Below are 19,759 nucleotides of genomic sequence, written 5' to 3' on the forward strand. Positions count from 1 at the left end.
CCCACCTTCCTTATCTGTAGCCAATGTGAACTTAACAATCTTTCTTTCCCCATAATGTACCCTGTATCTTGACTGTCGTGGCCAAGTTGTTTTTCTTAACTGGTGTTGCTGCTGGTGAAACAGAAATTTCGTATCCCAGGACTCAGTACTTATCTGGCTAGTATTTGTAAAGGCTCAATAAACCCTTTTATTTCAGATATCTCTTGGTCTCTAGAGGTATTGATTTTTTCAGTAATATTCAGGTCTCAGGGTGGATGTGGGGTTTAAATGAAGTAACATATGGAGAATGCATTAAAGATGGTGGCATGAGAGGTGAGACAGAGGCTTCCTCCTAAAACTACATATAATACAAAAATATAATTAATGTGACTAATTCTGAAAGAACAACAGGAAAGAGGGCTGTGTCAAAATGCACACACCTGGAGAAAACAATAAACCTCATGGAACAGGGTAACGTACCAAAGCCATGGCTCGGTGGGACCCAAGCCCTTTCCCCACCCCCGCTCACTGGAAAGGAGGAAGAGAAATGGACCAGGGAGGGAGTGGAGGCCTGGGACTGCTGAATACCTAACTCTGAAGATCTGCTCTGGGAGCAGAAACCTACATTTCATTGTGCTTTCATGGTACTCTTGTGATTAGGGGGTTGGAAAGCTAAGACAGGCAGAATACCTGGAGAGACTGAGATTCCAGCCCCTTGTGGAAAGCAGGGATCCATATCCATCTGCTATGGGACAAAAGAAAGGCGGGCAGTCTGAGAGTCTTCCTAACAGCAAGAGGGCTGCTAAAGGGGCAGGGATTGCACAGAGCTTACTGTTCAGGATAAAGGACAGGTAGACAAAATTGTCTCAGTGCACACTACCCAGCAGGTTGGGAACTTTCTCAATCTTCAGGTCCTCCAGCTCCCTGGCTGGCTACACAGCTCAAAGGACCACCCTCCGTGATACACAGCCTACTGCGACTTTCTCCAAGCCAGCCCCACCTGGCTCACAAACCATCAAAACCTAAACTGACATTAGGCCAGCCAGAGGAAAGCCCCATCTACAGCAACTACACACACAGAGCACAGAGGCTTATATTTGTGTGCTCGGCCCACTGGTTCTGGCAGTGGAGACAGGGATAGCAGCCGGGAAGCAGGAAACAGCTATTTCCTCCCCCCAGGTACCAATACAACTACAATGTCATGACACACATGACCTTGCTTCAGGGGTTGAGAAGCTCCAGAGAGTAGAGTTTCTGGGCACTAGAGGGCACCATATACAATTATGAAATGCCAAAGAAACCTGGTTCAAAGTAAAATTATGAATACAACACCTGAGAAAGTTTTAAATGAAATCGACCTCATGAATTTTCCTGAAAGGGATTTCAAAATGAAATTCACTAACATGCTAATGGAGGTGCAGAAAAATATTCAAGAACTCAGGAATAAATTCCGGTTAGAGATCCAATTGTTGAAGAGCACAATGGAGGGTATTAAAAGCATATTAGATATGGTGTAGGAGGTAATAAATGAAATTTAAAGTAGAGAAGAGGAATACAAAGAAGCTGAGGCACAGAGAGGAAAAAACAATTTCTAAGAATGAAAGAATATTGAGAGAAATGTGTGACCAATCCAAATGGAACAATATTTGCATTATAGGAGTACCAGAAGAAGAAGAGAGAGAGAAAGGGAAAGAAAGTGTCTTTGAGGAGGTAATTGCTGAAAATTTCCCCAATCTGGGGAAGGAGATATTCTCTCACGCCATGGAGATACGCAGATCTCCCAAAACAAGGGACCCAAGGAAGACAACACCAAGACATATAGTAATTAAAATGGCAAAGGTCAAGGATAAGGACAGACTATTAAAAGAAGCGAGAGAGAGAAATAAGATCATATACAAAGGAAAGCCCATCAGGCTATTCAGACTTCTAAGCAGAAAAATTACAGGCCAGAAGGGAGTGGCATGCTGTATTTAATGCAGAGAAGCAGAAGAGCCTCAAAGCAAGAATATTTTATCCAGCAAGGTTATCATTTAAATTTGAAGGAGGGATTAAACAATTTCTACATAAGCAAAAGCAGAGAGAATTTACCTCCCATAAACTGTATCTACAGTGTATTTTGGAGGGACTTCTATGGATGGAAGTGTTCCTATGGTTGAATAGCTGTCACCAGAGATAAGAAAACCACAGTAAAGAAAGCCAAACAGTTAATTACTAAGTAAATGTAAAATTAAATCAATTATCCCCAAAGTCAATCAAAGGATAGACAAAGCGTACAGAATATGATACTTTATATATAAAGAATAGAGGAGAAGAAAAAGGAGGAGAAAAAAAGAATCTTTAGATTGTGTTTGTAATAGCATATTAAGTGAGTTGAGTTAGACTCTTAGAGTAAGGGAGTTACCCTTGAACCTTTGGTAACCATGAATCTAAAGCCTGCAGTGGCAATAAGTACATATCTATTGATAATCTCCCTAAATGTAAATGGACTGAATTCCCCAATCAAAAGACATAGAGTCACTGAATGGATAAAAAAACAAGACCCTCTATATATGCTGCCTAAAAGATACTCACTTTAAACCCGAAGACATAACAAAGACTAAAAGTGAAGGGATGGAAAAAGTTATTTTATGCAACTGATAGGGAGAAAAAAGCAGGAGTTGCAGTACTTGAATGAGACAAAATAAACTTCAAAACAAAGAAAGTCACAAGAGACAAAGAACGACATTACATGATGATCAAGGGGTCAAACCAATAAGAAGATATAACTATTATAATTATCTGTGTGCCCAACACAGGAGCACCTACATATCTGAAACAAATACTAACAGAATTAAAGGGGAAATAGAATGCAATGCATTCATTCTAGGAGACTTCAACATTCCACTCACTCTGAAGGACAGATCAATCAGACAGAAAATAAGTAAGGAGACAAAAGCACTGAAAAACACATTAGAACAGATGGACCTAACAGACATCTACAGACTCCACACCCAAAAGCAGCAGAATACACATACTTCTCAAGGGCATGTGGAACACTTTCAAGAATAGATCATATACTAGGCCACAAAACGTGCTTCGGTAAATTCAAAATGATTGAAATTGTACCAACCAGTTTCTCAGACCACAAAGGTATGAAACTAGAAATAAATTATGCAAAGAACATAAAAAATCCCACAAAAACATGGAGGCTTCAAAACATGCTCCTATATAACCAATGGATGAATGACCAAATAAAAACAGAGATCAAGCAATATATGGAAACAAATGACAACAATAATTCAGCACTGCAAAATCTGTGGGACACATCAAAGGCCATGCTAAGAGGAAAGTATATTGCAATATAGGCCTACATCAGGAAAGAATAACAATCCCATATGAACAGTCTAAACTCACAATTAATGAAACTAGAAAAAGAACAACAAATGAGGACCAAGTCAGCAGAAGGAGGGGCATAATAAAGATTAGAGCAGATATAAAAAAAATCGAGATGAATAAAACAATAGAAAAAATAAATGAAAGCAAGAGCTGGTTCTTTGAGAAAATAAATGAAATACATAAACCACTATCCAGACTTATCCAGACAAACAGAGAGTCTACACACCTAAACAGAATCAGAAATGAGAAAGGAAAAATCACTACAGACACCAAAGAAATACAAAGAATTATTAGAGAATACTATGAAAAATTATATGCCAACAAACTGGATAAGCTAGAAGAAATGGTCAACTTTCTAGAAAAATACAACCTTCCAAGGCTGACCCAGAAAGAAACAGAAAATCTGAACAGACCAATTACCAGCAATGAAATTGAACTGGGAATCAAGAAACTACCTAAGAAAAAAATCCTGTTCCAGATGGCCTCACTGATGAATTTTATCAAACATTTAGTGAAGACCTAATACCCATCTTCATTAAAGTTTCCAAAGAGTAGAAGAAGAGGAAATACTCCCAAACTCATTCTATGAGGCCAGCATCACTCTAATACCAAAGCCAGTCAGACACCACAAAAAAAGATAATCACAGACCAATATCCCTGATGAACATAGATGAAAAATACTCAATAAAATATTAGCAAACCAAATTCAAAAATACGTCAAAAAGATCATCCATCATGATCAAGTAAGATTTATTCTAGGCATGCAAAGATGGTACATCATTCGAAAATCTATCAACATCATTCACCACATCCAAAAAAAGGAGGACAAAAACCACATGATCATCTCTATAGATGATGAAAAAGCATTTGACAAAATTCAACGTCCATTCATGATAAAAACTCTCAACAAAATGGGTAGAGAGCACAAGTACCTCAACATAATAAAGGCCATATATGACAAACCCACAGCCAACATCACACTTATCAGCGAGAAGCTGAAAGCTTTTCCTTTAAGTTTGGGAACAAGACAAGGAAGCACGCTCTCCCCACTGTTATTCAACGCAGTACTGGAGGTCCTAGCCACAGAAATCAGATTACATAAAGAAATAAAAGGCATCCCGATTGGCAAGGAAGAATTTAAACTGTCCCTGTTTGCAGATGACATGATATTGTACATAAAAAAACCATAAAGAATCCACTCCAAAACTACTAGATCTAATGCCTGAATTCATCAAAGTTGTGGGGTACAAAATTAATACAAAGAAATATCTTGCATTCCTATACATCAATGACGAACTAGCCAAAAGAGAAATCAGGAAAACAATTCCATTCACAATTGCATCAAAAAGAATAAAGTACCTAGAAATAAATCTAACCAAGGAAGTGAAAGACCTATACACTGAAAACTACAAGACACTCATGAGAGAAATTAAAGAAGAGACTAATGAATGGAAACACATCCCGTGCTCCTGTATAGGAAGAATTAATATTGTCAAAATGGCTATCCTGCCTAAAGCAATCTACAGATTCAGTGCAATCCCTATCAAAATACCAACAGCATTCTTCAATGAACTAGAGCAAATTGTTCTAAAATTCATATGAAACCACAAAAGACCCCGAATAGCCAAAGCAATCCTGAGAAGGAAGAATAAAGCTGAAGGGATTACGCTCCCCAACTTCAAGCTCTACTACAAAGCCACAGTACTCAAGACAATTTGGTACTGGCACAAGAACAGAACCATAGAACAATGGAACAGACTAGAGAACCCTGATATAAACCCTACCACATACGATCAATTAATATATGATAAAGGATCCATGGACAAACAATGGGGAAATGACAGCCTCTTCCACAGATGGTGTTGGCAAAACTGGACAGCTACATGCAAGAGAATGAAACTGGATTATTGTTTAACCCCATACAGAAAAGTAAACTCGAAATGGATTAAAGACTTGAATGTAAGTCATGAAAGCATAAAACTCTTAGAAGACAATGTAAGCAAACATATCCTGAATATAAGCATGAGCACCTTCTTCCTGAACACATCTCTTCAAGCAAGGAGGAATTGGGGCTACATCAAACTAGAAAGTTTCTGTACAGAAAAGGACACCATCAACAGAACAAAATGGCATCCAAGAGTATGGGAGAATATATTTGTAAATAACATGTCTGACAAGGGGTTAATATCCAAAATATATAAAGAACTCACACACCTCAACACCCAAAAAGCAAATAACCCAATTAAAAAAATGGGCAGAGGATATGAATAGACAATTCTCCAAAGAAGAAATTCAATTGGCCAATATACACATGAAAAGATGTTCCACATGACTAATCATCAGGGAAATGCAAATTAAAAGCACACTGAGATATCACCTCAGACCAGTAAGGATGGCCAGTATCGAAAAGATGAAGAACATCACATGCTGGTGAGGATGCAGAGAAAGGGAAACCCTCCTACACTGCTGGTGGGAATGTAAGCTAGTTCAACCATTGTGGATAGCAATATGGAGGTTCCTCAAAAAACTAAAAATGGAAATACCATTTGATCTCTGGGAATCCCACTCCTTGGAATTTACCCAAAGCATACAACTTCTCAGACTCAAAAAGACCTATGTACCCCTATATGTATTGCAGCACTATTTACAATAGCCAAGATACGGAAGCATCAGTAGATGAATGGATAAAGAAGATATGGTACATATACACAGTGGAATACTATTCAGCCATAAGAAAAAAAACAAATCCTACCATTGCAACAACACAAATGGAGCTAGAGGGTATTATGCTCAGTGACGCATGCCAGGTGGAGAAAGTCAAGTGCCAAATGATTTCCCCTCATTTGCGGAGTATAACGAAGCAAAACTGAAGGAACAAAATAGCAGCACACTCACAGACTCCAAGAAGGGACTAGTAGTTACCAAAGGGGAGGGTGTGGGAGGGCAGGTGGGGAGGGAGGGAGATAGGAATTGAGGGGTATTATGTTTAGTACACATGGTGTGAGGGATCACCGGGAAAACAGTGTAGCACAGAGAAGGCAAACAGTGGATCTGTGGCATCTTACTACACTAATGGACAGTGACGCTTCGGGTTATGGTTTGGGACTTAATAATATGGGTAACTGTAGTAGCCACATTGCTTTTTCATGTGAAACCTTCATAAGAGTGTATATCAATAATACCTTAATAAAAATTTTTTAATGTCAGGTAACACATGTAAAGTGCCCACTGGATAGTGAGGACTTAATAAATAACTTAGAAAGGAGATTCCTTTTTAGTAATTTAATCTAGTGAAGATTTCTTAAATAAAGAACAACTCCATAAAACTGTAGGAAAAAGAGCAAAAGTACATGAGGAGTTGAAGCAACCAGAGTGCCAGTATCTACAACTGTGCGACTTTTATACATCAAAACTTATCCTCTAGGGTATGCACCAAGATATGTCGATGGAAGCATTGATCCAGAGGTAGGATGTTCTGGGAAAAGAATGACGAAGTAGAGGAGAACCACCAGCAGGTCCACACAGGGTAGGAACGAAAGAGGGGCCCACAAGTGTGAGTCAAACAGAGCTTTACCAACTTCCTGCAGTGCAGCACACAAAGAAAGAAGTGATTGTCTACTGTACCAGGAGAGAAGTATAGTGGGCTAAGAGCCCAGAAAATGACTATCAGAGGTTAAAGGGTCACCCTTGATTGTGAGGCGAGAAAAGACCTCTGAAGAATGACATTCAAGATGTAACTTCATTGATTAAGATCCATCCTTGGAAATGATTGTAACAAGAGCATTTCAGACAGAGGGGGAAGCAAGTGCAAAGGCCCCAAGGCAGGATTAAACTTGGCCATTTGCTAAGAACAGAAGGAAGGCAGTAAGGCTAGAAACCGGTAAATGAGGGGGTATGTGTTCTATCATGAGGTGGGGTCTACAGGAGGGAAGAGGTCAGTCATACGTAGGGTATGGAAAGAGACGGTACAGAATTTGAGTTTTAGTCCAAATTCATTAAAAAGTCATTGGAATTTCAAGTATGGGATGACAGGATGAGGTTTATGTTTCAAAAGAATGCTCTGTTGAACAGAAAATAGACTGGGACATGGTGGGGGTTTCAATGAGAGAGGCCAAGTGGGTTAGGAGATTATTGCCATATTCCTTATGGAAGATTATAGAGGTCTGAGCCAGAGAATAGCCACACAGAAGGGATGTGAACATTTCTTGGGTATATTTTGAACTTTATGCTGAAAGAACTTGATGATTGACTGGATACAGGAAGGAAAGGCAAGAAGAGTCAAGACAGAGGGCGTTTGAATCAAGAATAATCTGAACTGCAGGGACCTGTTAAGCTTACTGCGGTAGCAGATGTGACTTCTCTAATATAAATATTGCTTCAGTAGATGAATGGATAAAGATGTGCTGCATATACACAAGGGAATATTATTCAGCCATAAAAAAGAAAGAATTCTTCCATTTGCAACAGCATGGATGGACCTAAAGGGTATTATGCTAAGTGAAATAAGCCAGGCAGAGATAGACAAATACCATGTGATTTCACTTATAAGTGGTCTCTAAACAAACAAAACAAATGAACAAAATAGAAATAGACTCACGGACACTGAGAAGAGACTGGTAGTCACCATGGGTGAGGGGCTGTAGTGGGTGGTGGAATAGGTGAAGGGGATAATGAGTCACAAAACCTCAATGATAAAAAAAATACATGAATACATAAACAATGCTTCAAGTTCAAGATTTTATCATTGGCAACAAATACTATCAAATCATTTTCCTTGAAGCAATAAGCTCATGTTGTTCATTTTTGAGAAAATATTCACCAAATACCCTAGTTTGTATAACCATGGTTTGTCTTTTCTTTTCACTTATATGGAGTATCATGAAAAACCTGCTTGTCTGGAATGTAGTTTAAACAGTCAAAGTGATTTTTCCTGAGACAACCATCATAGTGCTTTCTTTACATATATTTCCCATTCCATCACATGATATATCAAAAGGTGTGTACTCAAAGGTCTATATTTAATAATAAATTTTATTGCTTCATGAAAGCCTTTCCTAAGTGAAACTGGCTTTTTAAAGAACACATTGCAAGTATATTCCAGTGACGAACATGGTTTGGTGCCACTGCCTTGAATTGTGGGCTTCCGGACCATAGCATTTTCCCACCACTCCTTTTCCAACATCAGTCAGAGAGCAACATGGCGAAAAAGAAAAACAACATTTGGTGCTATTCCAAACCGCACTTTGAGAACTGTTGGGCATCACAGTGATGCAGATCTTGCTAGCAAAATGCTGCCCTTAGGAATAGAGAGGGCCCCTGGAGAGGTGGGGATTTTGACAGAGATTTTCAAGACCAAGATATACACTCTGTGATCAATGAAGCCCATTTCATTTTGAGGTCATAAAGAAGGGACCAGTGCATGCTACTCGGAGAGCTGAGACACCCATACACCCCACCACAAAAGATCTGAAATCTAGTGCCCATTAACTTCTCCCCCAAGAGACGTATTTTCAACCAATGGAGTGGAACAACCACCCCCAAAAAAACACCTCTCATGTGGGGAGTCCTACATACCAGGCAGTGTTCTAGGCACCCAGGTACATCATTTTCTTAAACCTCACAACAGACCTGCACTGTAAGGAATGATTTATTCATGATTTACAGGACAGTTTGGAAGGTTCAAAACTTGCCTGAAGCCACAGTACTAGATAATGGTGAATCTTGGATTCGCTCCCAGGAACTCCTACATCATAGTCCACTTTATCACAAGCTGGATAACTTGCTGCCTAACTATACTAACTATTCTCCCAGACATAATTCTCTGGCTGATTTGCCACTGGAACCTGGATAATCCCATTCAAGGGCAGACATCAATCCCCTCTGGACTGTCACAGAGAAAGAATGATATGCCCTAGCTTTTATTGTTGTTTTGAGTAGCTTCAGAAAAAGGGAAGTTCCTGCATTAACTTAAGAATGAAGTCCTTGGTGATGACACAATAACAGGTTTTCTGCTGTAAAATGAAGGCACACTCCTAAAGAGGACTTGGGCACCTTCTTGGAGCGAGGCACAGCTAGAGCAGAATATTCAGCTCACCCAGATCTCAGCACCGACACGTTGGTGTGCTCTGTGCACAAATGGGCACTCAGAGCCTGCCATGCTTGAAGGACCCTGCTGCCTAACCATACTGATGACTCGTCTTTCTCCCTCAGCTCTAAGCCTGTGCACGTGCTGTTCCCCAAAATGGAAGAGTGCCCTTCTGACCCCATGGTAGTTAGGCTCTATTCACTGCTTAGATGTCCTGTCCTCTGGGAAACCCTCACTCATGAAGCTGGAGGGTGGTGGCCCTTCTGTGTTCTCTGATGGGATTCTGTACTTACTCTTATCAAGGCAAGATGGTTATTTTGTACCTATTTCTGTATTTAGTGGTAGACTGGAGGCTCCTTGAGGGCAGAATCTGTTCTATCCTCACTGTGGTAGCCAGAACCTGGTCTACGTGGGAGTTCTAGGACGGGAGGAAGGAAAGAATGGAGCAAGGGGGGCAGACAGGCAGGGAGGGTGGAGGGGGCGGCCATGCTTGTCTGCCCTCCTACAGAATAGGCGCCAGTCCCCAAATGACCCCACTACCCCCACCTCCCGACAGGAGGCAATGGCATCCAAGCCCCCAAGTCACCCAGAGGAAAAAAAAATGACATGCTCAGGCTTTTTATCAGCTTCTGATGTGTGGCTGGCCTGGTTCCCCCCTTTCTGAATATTTCTGAAAGGCCACAGAGGGATTCTCTGCTCCCTTTCATGTGAGGGCTGAGTCCTCACACAGTCTGTGAGCCTATACCAGGCAGGTGCATCACACTTCATATTTTCTGTTTGGGTATATACCACATCCCTTTTTGTTTACTTTTCTGCCTGCACTCCTAGAGAAAGGGATCATATTCTTATTTATCCTTTTAAACCCTGAGTGCCTACCACAGCAAGTAACATACCATAGGCGCTGCATGGAGGTGCTCTGAGTTGAATTAGCAGATCTGGCCAGGTAGATGTGAGATGCATGGGGGTAGGGTGTCTCCAAGGGAGCAGAGCCTGAATAAGAACAGGCACTGCCAGAATCCAGGCATTTCACTAACAAATGAATGGAATGAAGGACTCCCACAAACTGCAGAGAAAGCCTGACCATGTCACACCAGCAAGCAAGCAGTGTGATGACCCCGTTTCCATTCATTTAATGCTTCCTATATGTTAGGTAGTATTAAAAGGCTTTACATAAATTATATATTTATCTCCATTTAACAAAGGAGATAACTAGGGATCAGAGTCTCCCCTGATGTCATATAGCTAGCTAGGCTGCGGAGCAAAACTTCAGACCCTTTTCTGTCTGTCTCCACAGCCCCCAGGTTAAGTCTACAAAACATGCCTCTCCCTGCCCTTGCTCAGTGCCATGCTGCGGGTCTACCCTTCAGCCAGCCAAGAGACCCTAGGTGTCTGGAAGGCTGTGTGCAATTGCCTGCTGTGACATCTCATAGTCCTAATTCAGGTCTACCTGTCTGATTTTTGTTTCATTCCTAATGGATCACATTTTCTCTCCATCTGGTATCACATTCCCAGGAATAGGTTTCAGAAATTGGAAGAGAATACAAAGGGGTTGAACTGGAGCAGACCTTTCCTCTGGCCCTATTTGTTTCCTTCATTGTTAACAGATAGGAGGAAGAGGGAATGAGACACACGTTACATTATGTACCCACTGAGACAACTCCATCATCATTGCTGCACACCTGTTCTGATTCAGTTACAATGCAATATGATGCCAATTTTGTGAGAATTCACATACACATAACCGTACACACACATATGCACACAAGAACCTGGAAGGAAATACACTAAAATGTTAACAGTGGTTCACTGGATGGTGAGTGTCTTGCCAATGGGTTTCAGCCCTGGGCAAGTTCGCTATGGATTCAATGTGACCAAAGAAATTGACAGCAAAACATTCTTTGGGGTGAAAGGGTTTATTTATTACATGGCTTGATCTCCTGGCAGTAGGTTGGGCATTAGCATCTCTGCCTCCACCGAGAGCACTGGGCCGAGCTCTCTATATAGTGCAATAATAGCTTATTGCCTAAAGGTGTTAAAGCGAAACCCTAGCAACAGGCCAGGTACATCACTAGGTGGTTTAAGTTCAGTGAGGATCCTCCCCATAGGAACCCCAACTTCCTCACAGTGGGAATGAAAACATTTCTCATTTTCAACTCTATTCTTTCCTCTTTTTTCTTTATTTGCTACCATGAACATGTTAGTTTTATAATCAATAGAAACAAAGCATTAAATACCACTGCCACACATCACAATGGACTAGGAGTCAAAAGAGCTGGTCAGAAGAAATAAATGACCATTTATTTCTTCCACTGTCCTGGAGCAAACCACTTAATTCTCTAAGACATAGGGCCATCATTTTTAAAATGGGAATGCTGATTCCTAAAAGCCTCAAAATAATTACTGAAAGGGTTAGAAGGTAAAGGCACATCAAAGTACTTGTGAAACTATATTCACACCTGTGATGTCACTGTTGTTGTGTAACTGGGTACTTTGTTACATGGGAGCAAAAATAGTTTTGGAAACTCCATCTCACCACTAAATCTAGAAGAGGTCTTTGGAACAGACTCTAAAAACAAATGAGTACTTGAATTCAAAATTTTAGAATGATACGGCTTCCACTGGGAGGTTGCAGAATCCTTTATCAGGACCATCAAATGGATGTCCCACGAGACATTAATGGGTCCTGCTACTATGAAGAGGAGGAGGGGAGGGGAAGCAGACTATAATGTATTCAGTTAAAATATCCAATTTTTTCCCAGATATAAAAGTTTCAAGACACAGAATTAAGTTACAGATGTGGAATGCCCCCTAATGGGAAAGATTAGACTCTAAAAGTGCTTTGTTAGGTGTATTTTTATTGTGATTCAAAATGTACATTTTCAACCTCTTCATGTGAAGGATTCTAGGAAGAGTACTAAAGGGGGCCAGCACACAGGCTGGAAGAATAAAGAGGATGGTCAACAACAACAACAAAAATGGACCATCTTTCCCATTATCCCAAACTCTTTCCCTGGAGACTGCATTACGAATTTTGTATTTTTTCCTAAGCACAATGGACAGACACAGAAGAGATTTCAGCAGGGGAATAAGAAGGCCAAATTTAAGTTTCAAGTGTGAAATAAGCAGAATGAAAGTGGCTTTCATTAAAGCTGATGGTTATGTTAACAAAAATACAGTGACTAGACAAAGAAGGTGATAATCATTTTCTATTCTGTGCTTATCCAATTACAGTAAGAGAACTTTGCTTTACAAATCTCTTAAGACAGGAAACAAATTCAAGAGCCATATCTTAAGATGCAACTATCTTTTTTAAGCTGTGGACCCAAAATTCTCCCGGTCTCTCTGGTAACAGGTTGAGGGCCCCTGAGGTAACTGCTAAGAACGTAGGAATGAGGTTCCATGGAGTGGCATGTCAGTTCCTGCTTTATATTACTAGCATTGGTATGAGAACATTGAGCTTGACAGCAAAATGTGAGTCCAACTGTGCAAACATACACCACTGGAAAACTCAGAGTTCCTCTCTGTGGAATCAGTGTGCATTGGCAGAGAAAAGTGAGGCCAATTTTCCCTGCATAGAATCTACTTTTCCTTCCTGCAGTTCTGTCAGGTGCAAGGGGGAAATATTTGCCCCTATGTTTAAGATAAGGAAATCACATGTTTTTTACTTTCTTTAATCTCCTGATTTTTGTATTTTGCATTCATTTAATTTTTAAAAAGCAGAGAAACTCAGACTTCTGATTCTTTGATTCTCAGATTTACAGGAGGCCTCAGTTAGCAACTAGAAGAACATCTAAGAAACTCCTTTTACTCATTCATTTCATACATTCATTATCATCCAATTCAACATCTGCAACAATGTCTTCTAAATTCAAACTAAACCCAAATTATTGCCAATGAATATTAGTTCTAGGGACCTGTTTTCTCTTTTCCAATCATTTAACTTTGACTCAAATTAATTTCTACACATTAGAGAACTGGGACAGTCAAGATGTGGATTAAAAGCTGAGAAAGGAGTTCTGAGATTTTATGGTCAATAGAGAATGAATGTCACCAGCAAGTAATTATGAATTAGGCTACAACTAAATTATTTCCTAATTAACTTTTCTCTTCCTAACATTCTTTCACTTAATCTAATGAATTCCTACAAGATTTGTGGCATATTAATATTAGCATCTCTGTTTCACAAAAGATGAGCTAAGAACTCATTAACTCTCAAAGGTCATGGTCATACATTCAGTGGAACAGGAAAATAATAAGTCACGGTCCATGAGCAGAGTAAGACACTGCAGAATCACTACTTGTCTTCTCTGTGTTGTACAGCCCTCCCTGTGACCCGGCTCCCACATTATACGTGCTAATCATAATGCGCGCTTCCTTTCCCTCTCCCCTTATCCCTCCATTCCCAACTATCCACCCCGGTTCCTTTCCCTTTGGTAACTGTTGGTCCATTCTTGGGTTCTGTGAATCTGGTGCTGTTTTGCTCATTCAGTTTCTTTTGGTCCTCCTTCTCTAGAGGTAAGTGAAATCATTTGATACTTGTCTTTCTCTCCCTGGCTTACTTCACTGAGCATAATACCCTCTAGCTCCATCCATGTTGTTGTAAATGGTAGGATTTGTTTTTTACGTATGGCTGAATAATACTGCACTGTTCATGTGATGGACACTTAGCTTGGCTATTGTGAATAGTGCTGTGATAAACATAGGGGGTGTACATGTCTTTTTTCAACTGGGCTGCTGCATTCTATCATTTATTTATCTATCTACCTATTTATTTATTTATTTATCATTAATCTACAATTACATGGGTAATATTATGTTTACTAGACTCTTCCTATCAGCAATTTATCAAAGGTTAAGGGACTATGAAGGCTGGTTGGGAAGGTAGGGAGAAGGGTGGAAAGGAGGCATTACAATTAGCTCTCGTAATGTGGGTGGGAGGTCCCACGGGGAGGTCAGTATAGTACAGAGAAGTCAAGTAGTGATTCTATAGCATCTTACTATGCTGATGGACAGTAACTGTAGTGGGGTATGTGAGGGGAGGGCTTGATGATCTGGGGAGTCTAGTAACCGTCATGTTCCTCATATAATTGTTGACTAATGATCCTGAAAAAAAAAAATACCCGCGTATACCAGACTAGATAACTATGAGACCCAGGAAAAAAAAAAAGGTCGGAGAGGGGAGTGTTGCTGCAGCGTAAGCTCCCAGCCAGCGTCCTCCCAGTCCCTGCAAGCTGCCACGATCTCCTGATCGCTCCGCAGGGCTTCCAAGGCCTCCCCCATTAGGCAGCGCGGCGCGGTGACCCCGGGGTTATTTTCCCAGGGCGCCTGCGCGCCGGCCCCGACCACCCCCTGCGCTGGCGCTCGCGCTCACGCTCAGTCCCTTCCGCCATCGTACCCTGAGGCCGCTTGGCTGCCGAGCCGCCGCCCTCAGGGCATGCCTCCGGCGCGACCTCGGGGGACCTCCGGGCTGGGGACCAGCGGGTCCGGGCGGCTGGGGCTGGCTGCCAGGAGGAGCGAGGCATGCGCGGGCTCAGGCCTCTTGCCCGGCCTCGCCCAGACGAATGCTCCTCCCTCCCCGGGAAGCGGCGAACCGCCTCCACTCCCCACCAGCCGCCGCTTCCACCGTCGAAGTTCCCTGAAGGCCTTCGCCCGTCAGAAGGGTACAACCAACGTGGAGGCCCTGCGAGAGCGGCCGCTCACACCTCTCCGCGCCTGGCCCGCCTGCCCCTCGCGGCTACCTGTCTCCACCCCGGGGCGCCCTCGACCCAGCCCGCGCCTACCGCCTGAGGGGCGCGCCTGCATTTGTAAGTTTTTAAGTGCTGCTAGATGATTGTAACATTCATAGTTTTATAATTGAGATATACTGATATATTGCACTGTGTTAGTTTTAGGTGTACTACATAATGATTTGATATATGTGTTATACATGGTGAAATGATTACAGCAGTAAGTTTAGTTAACATCCATCACTATATAACGCTAGGATTCTTTCCTTCTTGGGATGAGAACTTTTAATATCTACTCTCTCAACATTTAAATATACAAATGCAACATTGTTAACTATATTCACCATGCTGTATATTACATCCCAGGACTTGTGCATCTGGTACCTGGAAGTTTGTAACTTTGGACCTTCACCCATTGTGCCTATCCCCTAACCCCTCCTCATGCCCGCCTTGTCTGGTATTCACCAATGTGTTCTGTATATGTATGAATTCTCCATTTTTTGTTCTGTTTTGTTTTAGATTCCAAATGTAAGTGACATCATACAGTATTTGACTTAGTTCACTTAGGGTGCATCCATGTTGTTACTAATGGCAGAATTTCCATTTATTGATAACTGAATAATATCACATTGTGCATATATATGTACAACATTTTCTTTGTCCATTCATCCATCAGTGGACACTTAGATTGTTTCCATGTCCTGGCTATTGGAAGCAATGCTGCAGTGAGCAGAGCAGATATTTTAAGATTGTGATTTCACCTCCTTTGAAATACTCAGAAGTGGAATTGCTGGATCATGTGGTAGTTACACTTTTTATTTTTTACTGAGGCTCCATGCTGTTTTTAGATAGCAGCAGGACTAATTTACCTTCTAACAATGCACTGAAAGGCAACCCTTCTCTCTACATCCTCGCCAACACTTGGTATTACTTGCCTTTCTGATAATAGACATTCTAACAGATATGAGGTGATATCTCATTTTGGTTTTGATTTGCATTTCCTTGATGATTAGTGATATGTAGCACCTTTTCATGTGCCCCTTGGCAATTTGTATGTGTCCTTTGGAAAAATATCCATTTACATCCCTGCCCATTTGGTAATTGGGTTGTTTGGTGGGTTTTCTCCCCTACTGAATCGCATTAATTCTTCCTATATTTTAGATATTAATCCCTTATCAGATATGTGGTTTGAAAATATTTTCTCAGTCTATAGATTGTCTTCTTTATTTTGTTGATTGCTTCCTTTGCTGTACAGAACCCTTTTAGTGTGATAGAACCCTACTTTTTGTTTTTACTTTTGTTGCCTTCTTTCACTCTTGGTGTCAAGTTCAAAAAACCATCAACAAGTCCAGTGTCAGTGAGCTTACCCTCTTATGTTTTCTTTGAGGAAGTTCACGACTTAAGGCCTTAATGTTTCAGTCTTTGATCCATTTTGAGTTTCTTTTTGTGTATGGTGTAAGATAATCATCCAGTTTTGTTATTTTGCTGTGCAGTTTTCCCAACCATTTGTTCAAAAGACTGTCCTTTCCCTCTGTATATTCCTGGCTCCTTTGTTGTAAGTTAATTAACCCTGTATGACTGGGTTTATCTCTGAGCTGTCTATTCTGTTCCGTGGATCTCGGTGTCTGTACTGTACTGCTTTAATTATTATAGCTTTATTGATAGAGTTTGAAATCAGGGAGCTTGATGCCTCCAGCTTTGTTGTTCTTTCTCAAGATGCTTTGTCTTTTCAGACTTTCGTGGTTCCACACGCATTTTAGGTTTGTGCTAGTTCCATGAAAAATGCCATGGGGGTTTTGGTAAGGGGTTACATTGAATCTGAGGATTGCTTTGTGTAGTATGTAATGATAATCATTTCAGTCTAGGAGCACAGACTCTTTCCATTTCTTTACCTATTCTTCAGCTTCTTTCATCAGTGTCTTACAGTTGTCAGCATACAGATTTTTTCACCTCATTGGTTAGATTTATTTGTGGGTATTTTATTATTTTCAATGCAGTTATAAATGGGAGTTGTTTCTTAATATCTCTTTCTGATAGTTCACTATTAGTGTGTAGAAACACAGCTGAGTTTTGTATATTGATTTTACATTCTCAATATTATTGACTGCATTCAGTTAGTTGTAACAGCTTTTTGAGTCTTCAGTGTTTTATGTGCATGTGATATACATATAATGATGGTTTTGCTTTTTTGTTCTGATTTGGTTGCTTTTTGTTTCTTTTTCTTGCCTAATTGCTCTGGGTAGGACTTCCACTACTTTGTTGAATAAAAATGCAGGAGGCCACCCTTTTCTTGTTGCTGATCTTAGAGGAAAAGCTTTCAGTTTTTCACATGGTGGATGATGTTAGCTGTTGTCTTACCACATACGACTTCTATTATGTTGAGGTATATTCCCTCCATACGTACTTTGTTGAGAGTTTTTGTCATGAATACATGCTGAAGGATTTCTCAAATGCTTTTTCTGTATCTCTTGACATGATCATGTGGTGTTTTTTTTATGGTTTTCAAAATTTTTTATTAAGGTTCTATTGATATACACTCTTATGAAGGTTTCACATGAAAAAACAATGTGGTTACTACAGTTACCCATATAATCAAGTCTCCACCCATACCCCAATGCAGTCACTGTCCATACCCCAATGCAGTCACTGTCCATACCCCAATGCAGTCACTGTCCATCAGTGCAGCAAGGTGTCACTGATCACTATTCACCTTCTCTGTGCTACAGTGTTTTCCCCATGGTCCCCCACCACATGTATACTAAGCATAACACCCCACAATCCCCTTCTCCCTCCCTCACTCGCCACCAGCTCACCCACACCCCTCTCCTCTGGTAACTACTACTATCTTCTCGGAGTCTCTGATTCTGCTGCTATTTTGTTCCTTCAGTTTTGCTTTGTGGTTATACTCCAGAAATGAGGGAAATCATTTGGCACTTGTCTTTCTGCACCTAGCTTATTTCAGTGAGCATAATAACCTCCAGCACTATACATGTTGTTGCAAATGGTAGGATTTGTTTTCATCTTATGGCTGAATAATATTCCATTGTGTATACATACCACATCTTCTTTACTCATTCACCTACTGATGGACACTTAGCTTGGCTACTGTGAATAGTGCTGTGATAAACATAGTGGTGCATGTGTCTTTTTTAAACTTGGATGCTGCATTCTTTATTTTATTTTATTTTATTTTATTTTACTGTTATTTATTTAGTTTTATTTTGGTATCATTAATCTACAGTGATATGGAGAACATTATGTTTAGTAGGCTTCCCCCTTCACAAAGTCCCCCACACAAACCCCATGACAGTCACTGTCCATAAGCATAGTAAGATGCAGTAGAATCACTACTTGTCTTCTCTGTGTTGCACATCCCTTCCCGTGCCCCCCGCCCACACATTATACATGCTAATCATTGTAATGCCCCTTTTCTTTTTCCCCTTCCTTATCCATCCGTTCCCGCCCATCCTCCGCAGTCCTTTGCCCTTTGGTAACTGTTAGTCCACTCTTGGTTTCTGTGATTCTGCTGCTGCTTTGTTTACTCAGTTTTTCTTTGTTCTTATACTCCACATATGAGTGAAACTGTTTGGCACCTGTCTTTCTCTGCCTGGCTTATTTCACTGACCATAATACCATCTAGCTCCATCCATGTTGTTTGCAAATGGTAGGATTTGTTTTCTTCGTATGGCTGAATAATATTCCATTGTGTATATGTACCACATCTTCTTTATTAATGCATCTATTGATGGACACTTTGCTTGGCTATTGTGAATAGCGCTGTGATAAACATAGGGGTGCACATGTCTTTTCTAAACTGTGCCACTGCATTCTTTCTTATCTATGTATGTATGTATGTATATATGTATGTATGTATCTATCTCTCTATCATCTATCTTTTTATCTACCTAATCATCTGTCTATTTATCACCTATATCTATCTATCTATCATCTATCTATCTATTTTTAATTAATCTACAATTAAATGAGTAACATTATGTTTACTTGAGTACCCCATCACCAAGGTCCCCCCAGATACCCCATTGTCGTCACTGTCCATCAGTGTAGTAAGATACTGTAGAATCACTACTTGTCTTCTCTCTTTGTACAGCCCTCCCTGTGCCCCCCTTCCCACATTATATATGCAAAATCTAATGTGCCCTTTGTTCCCTCCTCCCTGATCCTTCCATTCCCACCCATCCACCCGAGTCTCTTTCCCTTTGGTAACTTTTAGCCCATTCTTGGGTTTTGTGAGACTGCTGCTGTTTTCTCCTTCAGTTTTTTCTTTGTTCTTATACTCCAATGATGAGTGAAATCATTATATATACATATATATGTAGGCAAGAACCTCTAATGTTTGCTAAGTAGATGCAGCTCCCCACGGCTGGGCAGTGCCCTCCATCTGGGGGTGGAGTTTGCAAGAGCAGGACTGTTGCCTGGAGATTCCATGATGTCACAGTGGTGCCTTTTTCCTAGAGACAGAATGTGTATGCTGAGAGGAACAGCTGTGATTCTGGTGAGGTGGACACTGAACTTGACAGCATCAGGTAAAATGGAATCCAGACCCAAGGTACTGTGTGTTTCTTTTTATTTTGGT

General features: G+C 40.7%; 1 protein-coding gene across 1 annotated transcript in view; it reads left to right on the forward strand.

Annotated features, from left to right (window-relative positions):
- The first annotated feature begins 6,824 nt into the window (after positions 1 to 6,824).
- LOC140848515 (uncharacterized) overlaps positions 6,825 to 19,759 on the forward strand; it is a 70,141-nt gene continuing 57,206 nt past the window's right edge. The window contains exons 1-2 of the mRNA XM_073232422.1: positions 6,825 to 6,880; positions 14,699 to 15,243. Coding sequence (XP_073088523.1) covers positions 6,825 to 6,880; positions 14,699 to 15,243 — 601 coding nt within the window. The remainder of the gene's footprint in view (positions 6,881 to 14,698; positions 15,244 to 19,759) is intronic.

Source organism: Manis javanica, chromosome 1, assembly GCF_040802235.1.
Source record: "Manis javanica isolate MJ-LG chromosome 1, MJ_LKY, whole genome shotgun sequence".
In the NCBI taxonomy this organism is placed as follows: Eukaryota; Metazoa; Chordata; class Mammalia; order Pholidota; family Manidae; genus Manis; species Manis javanica.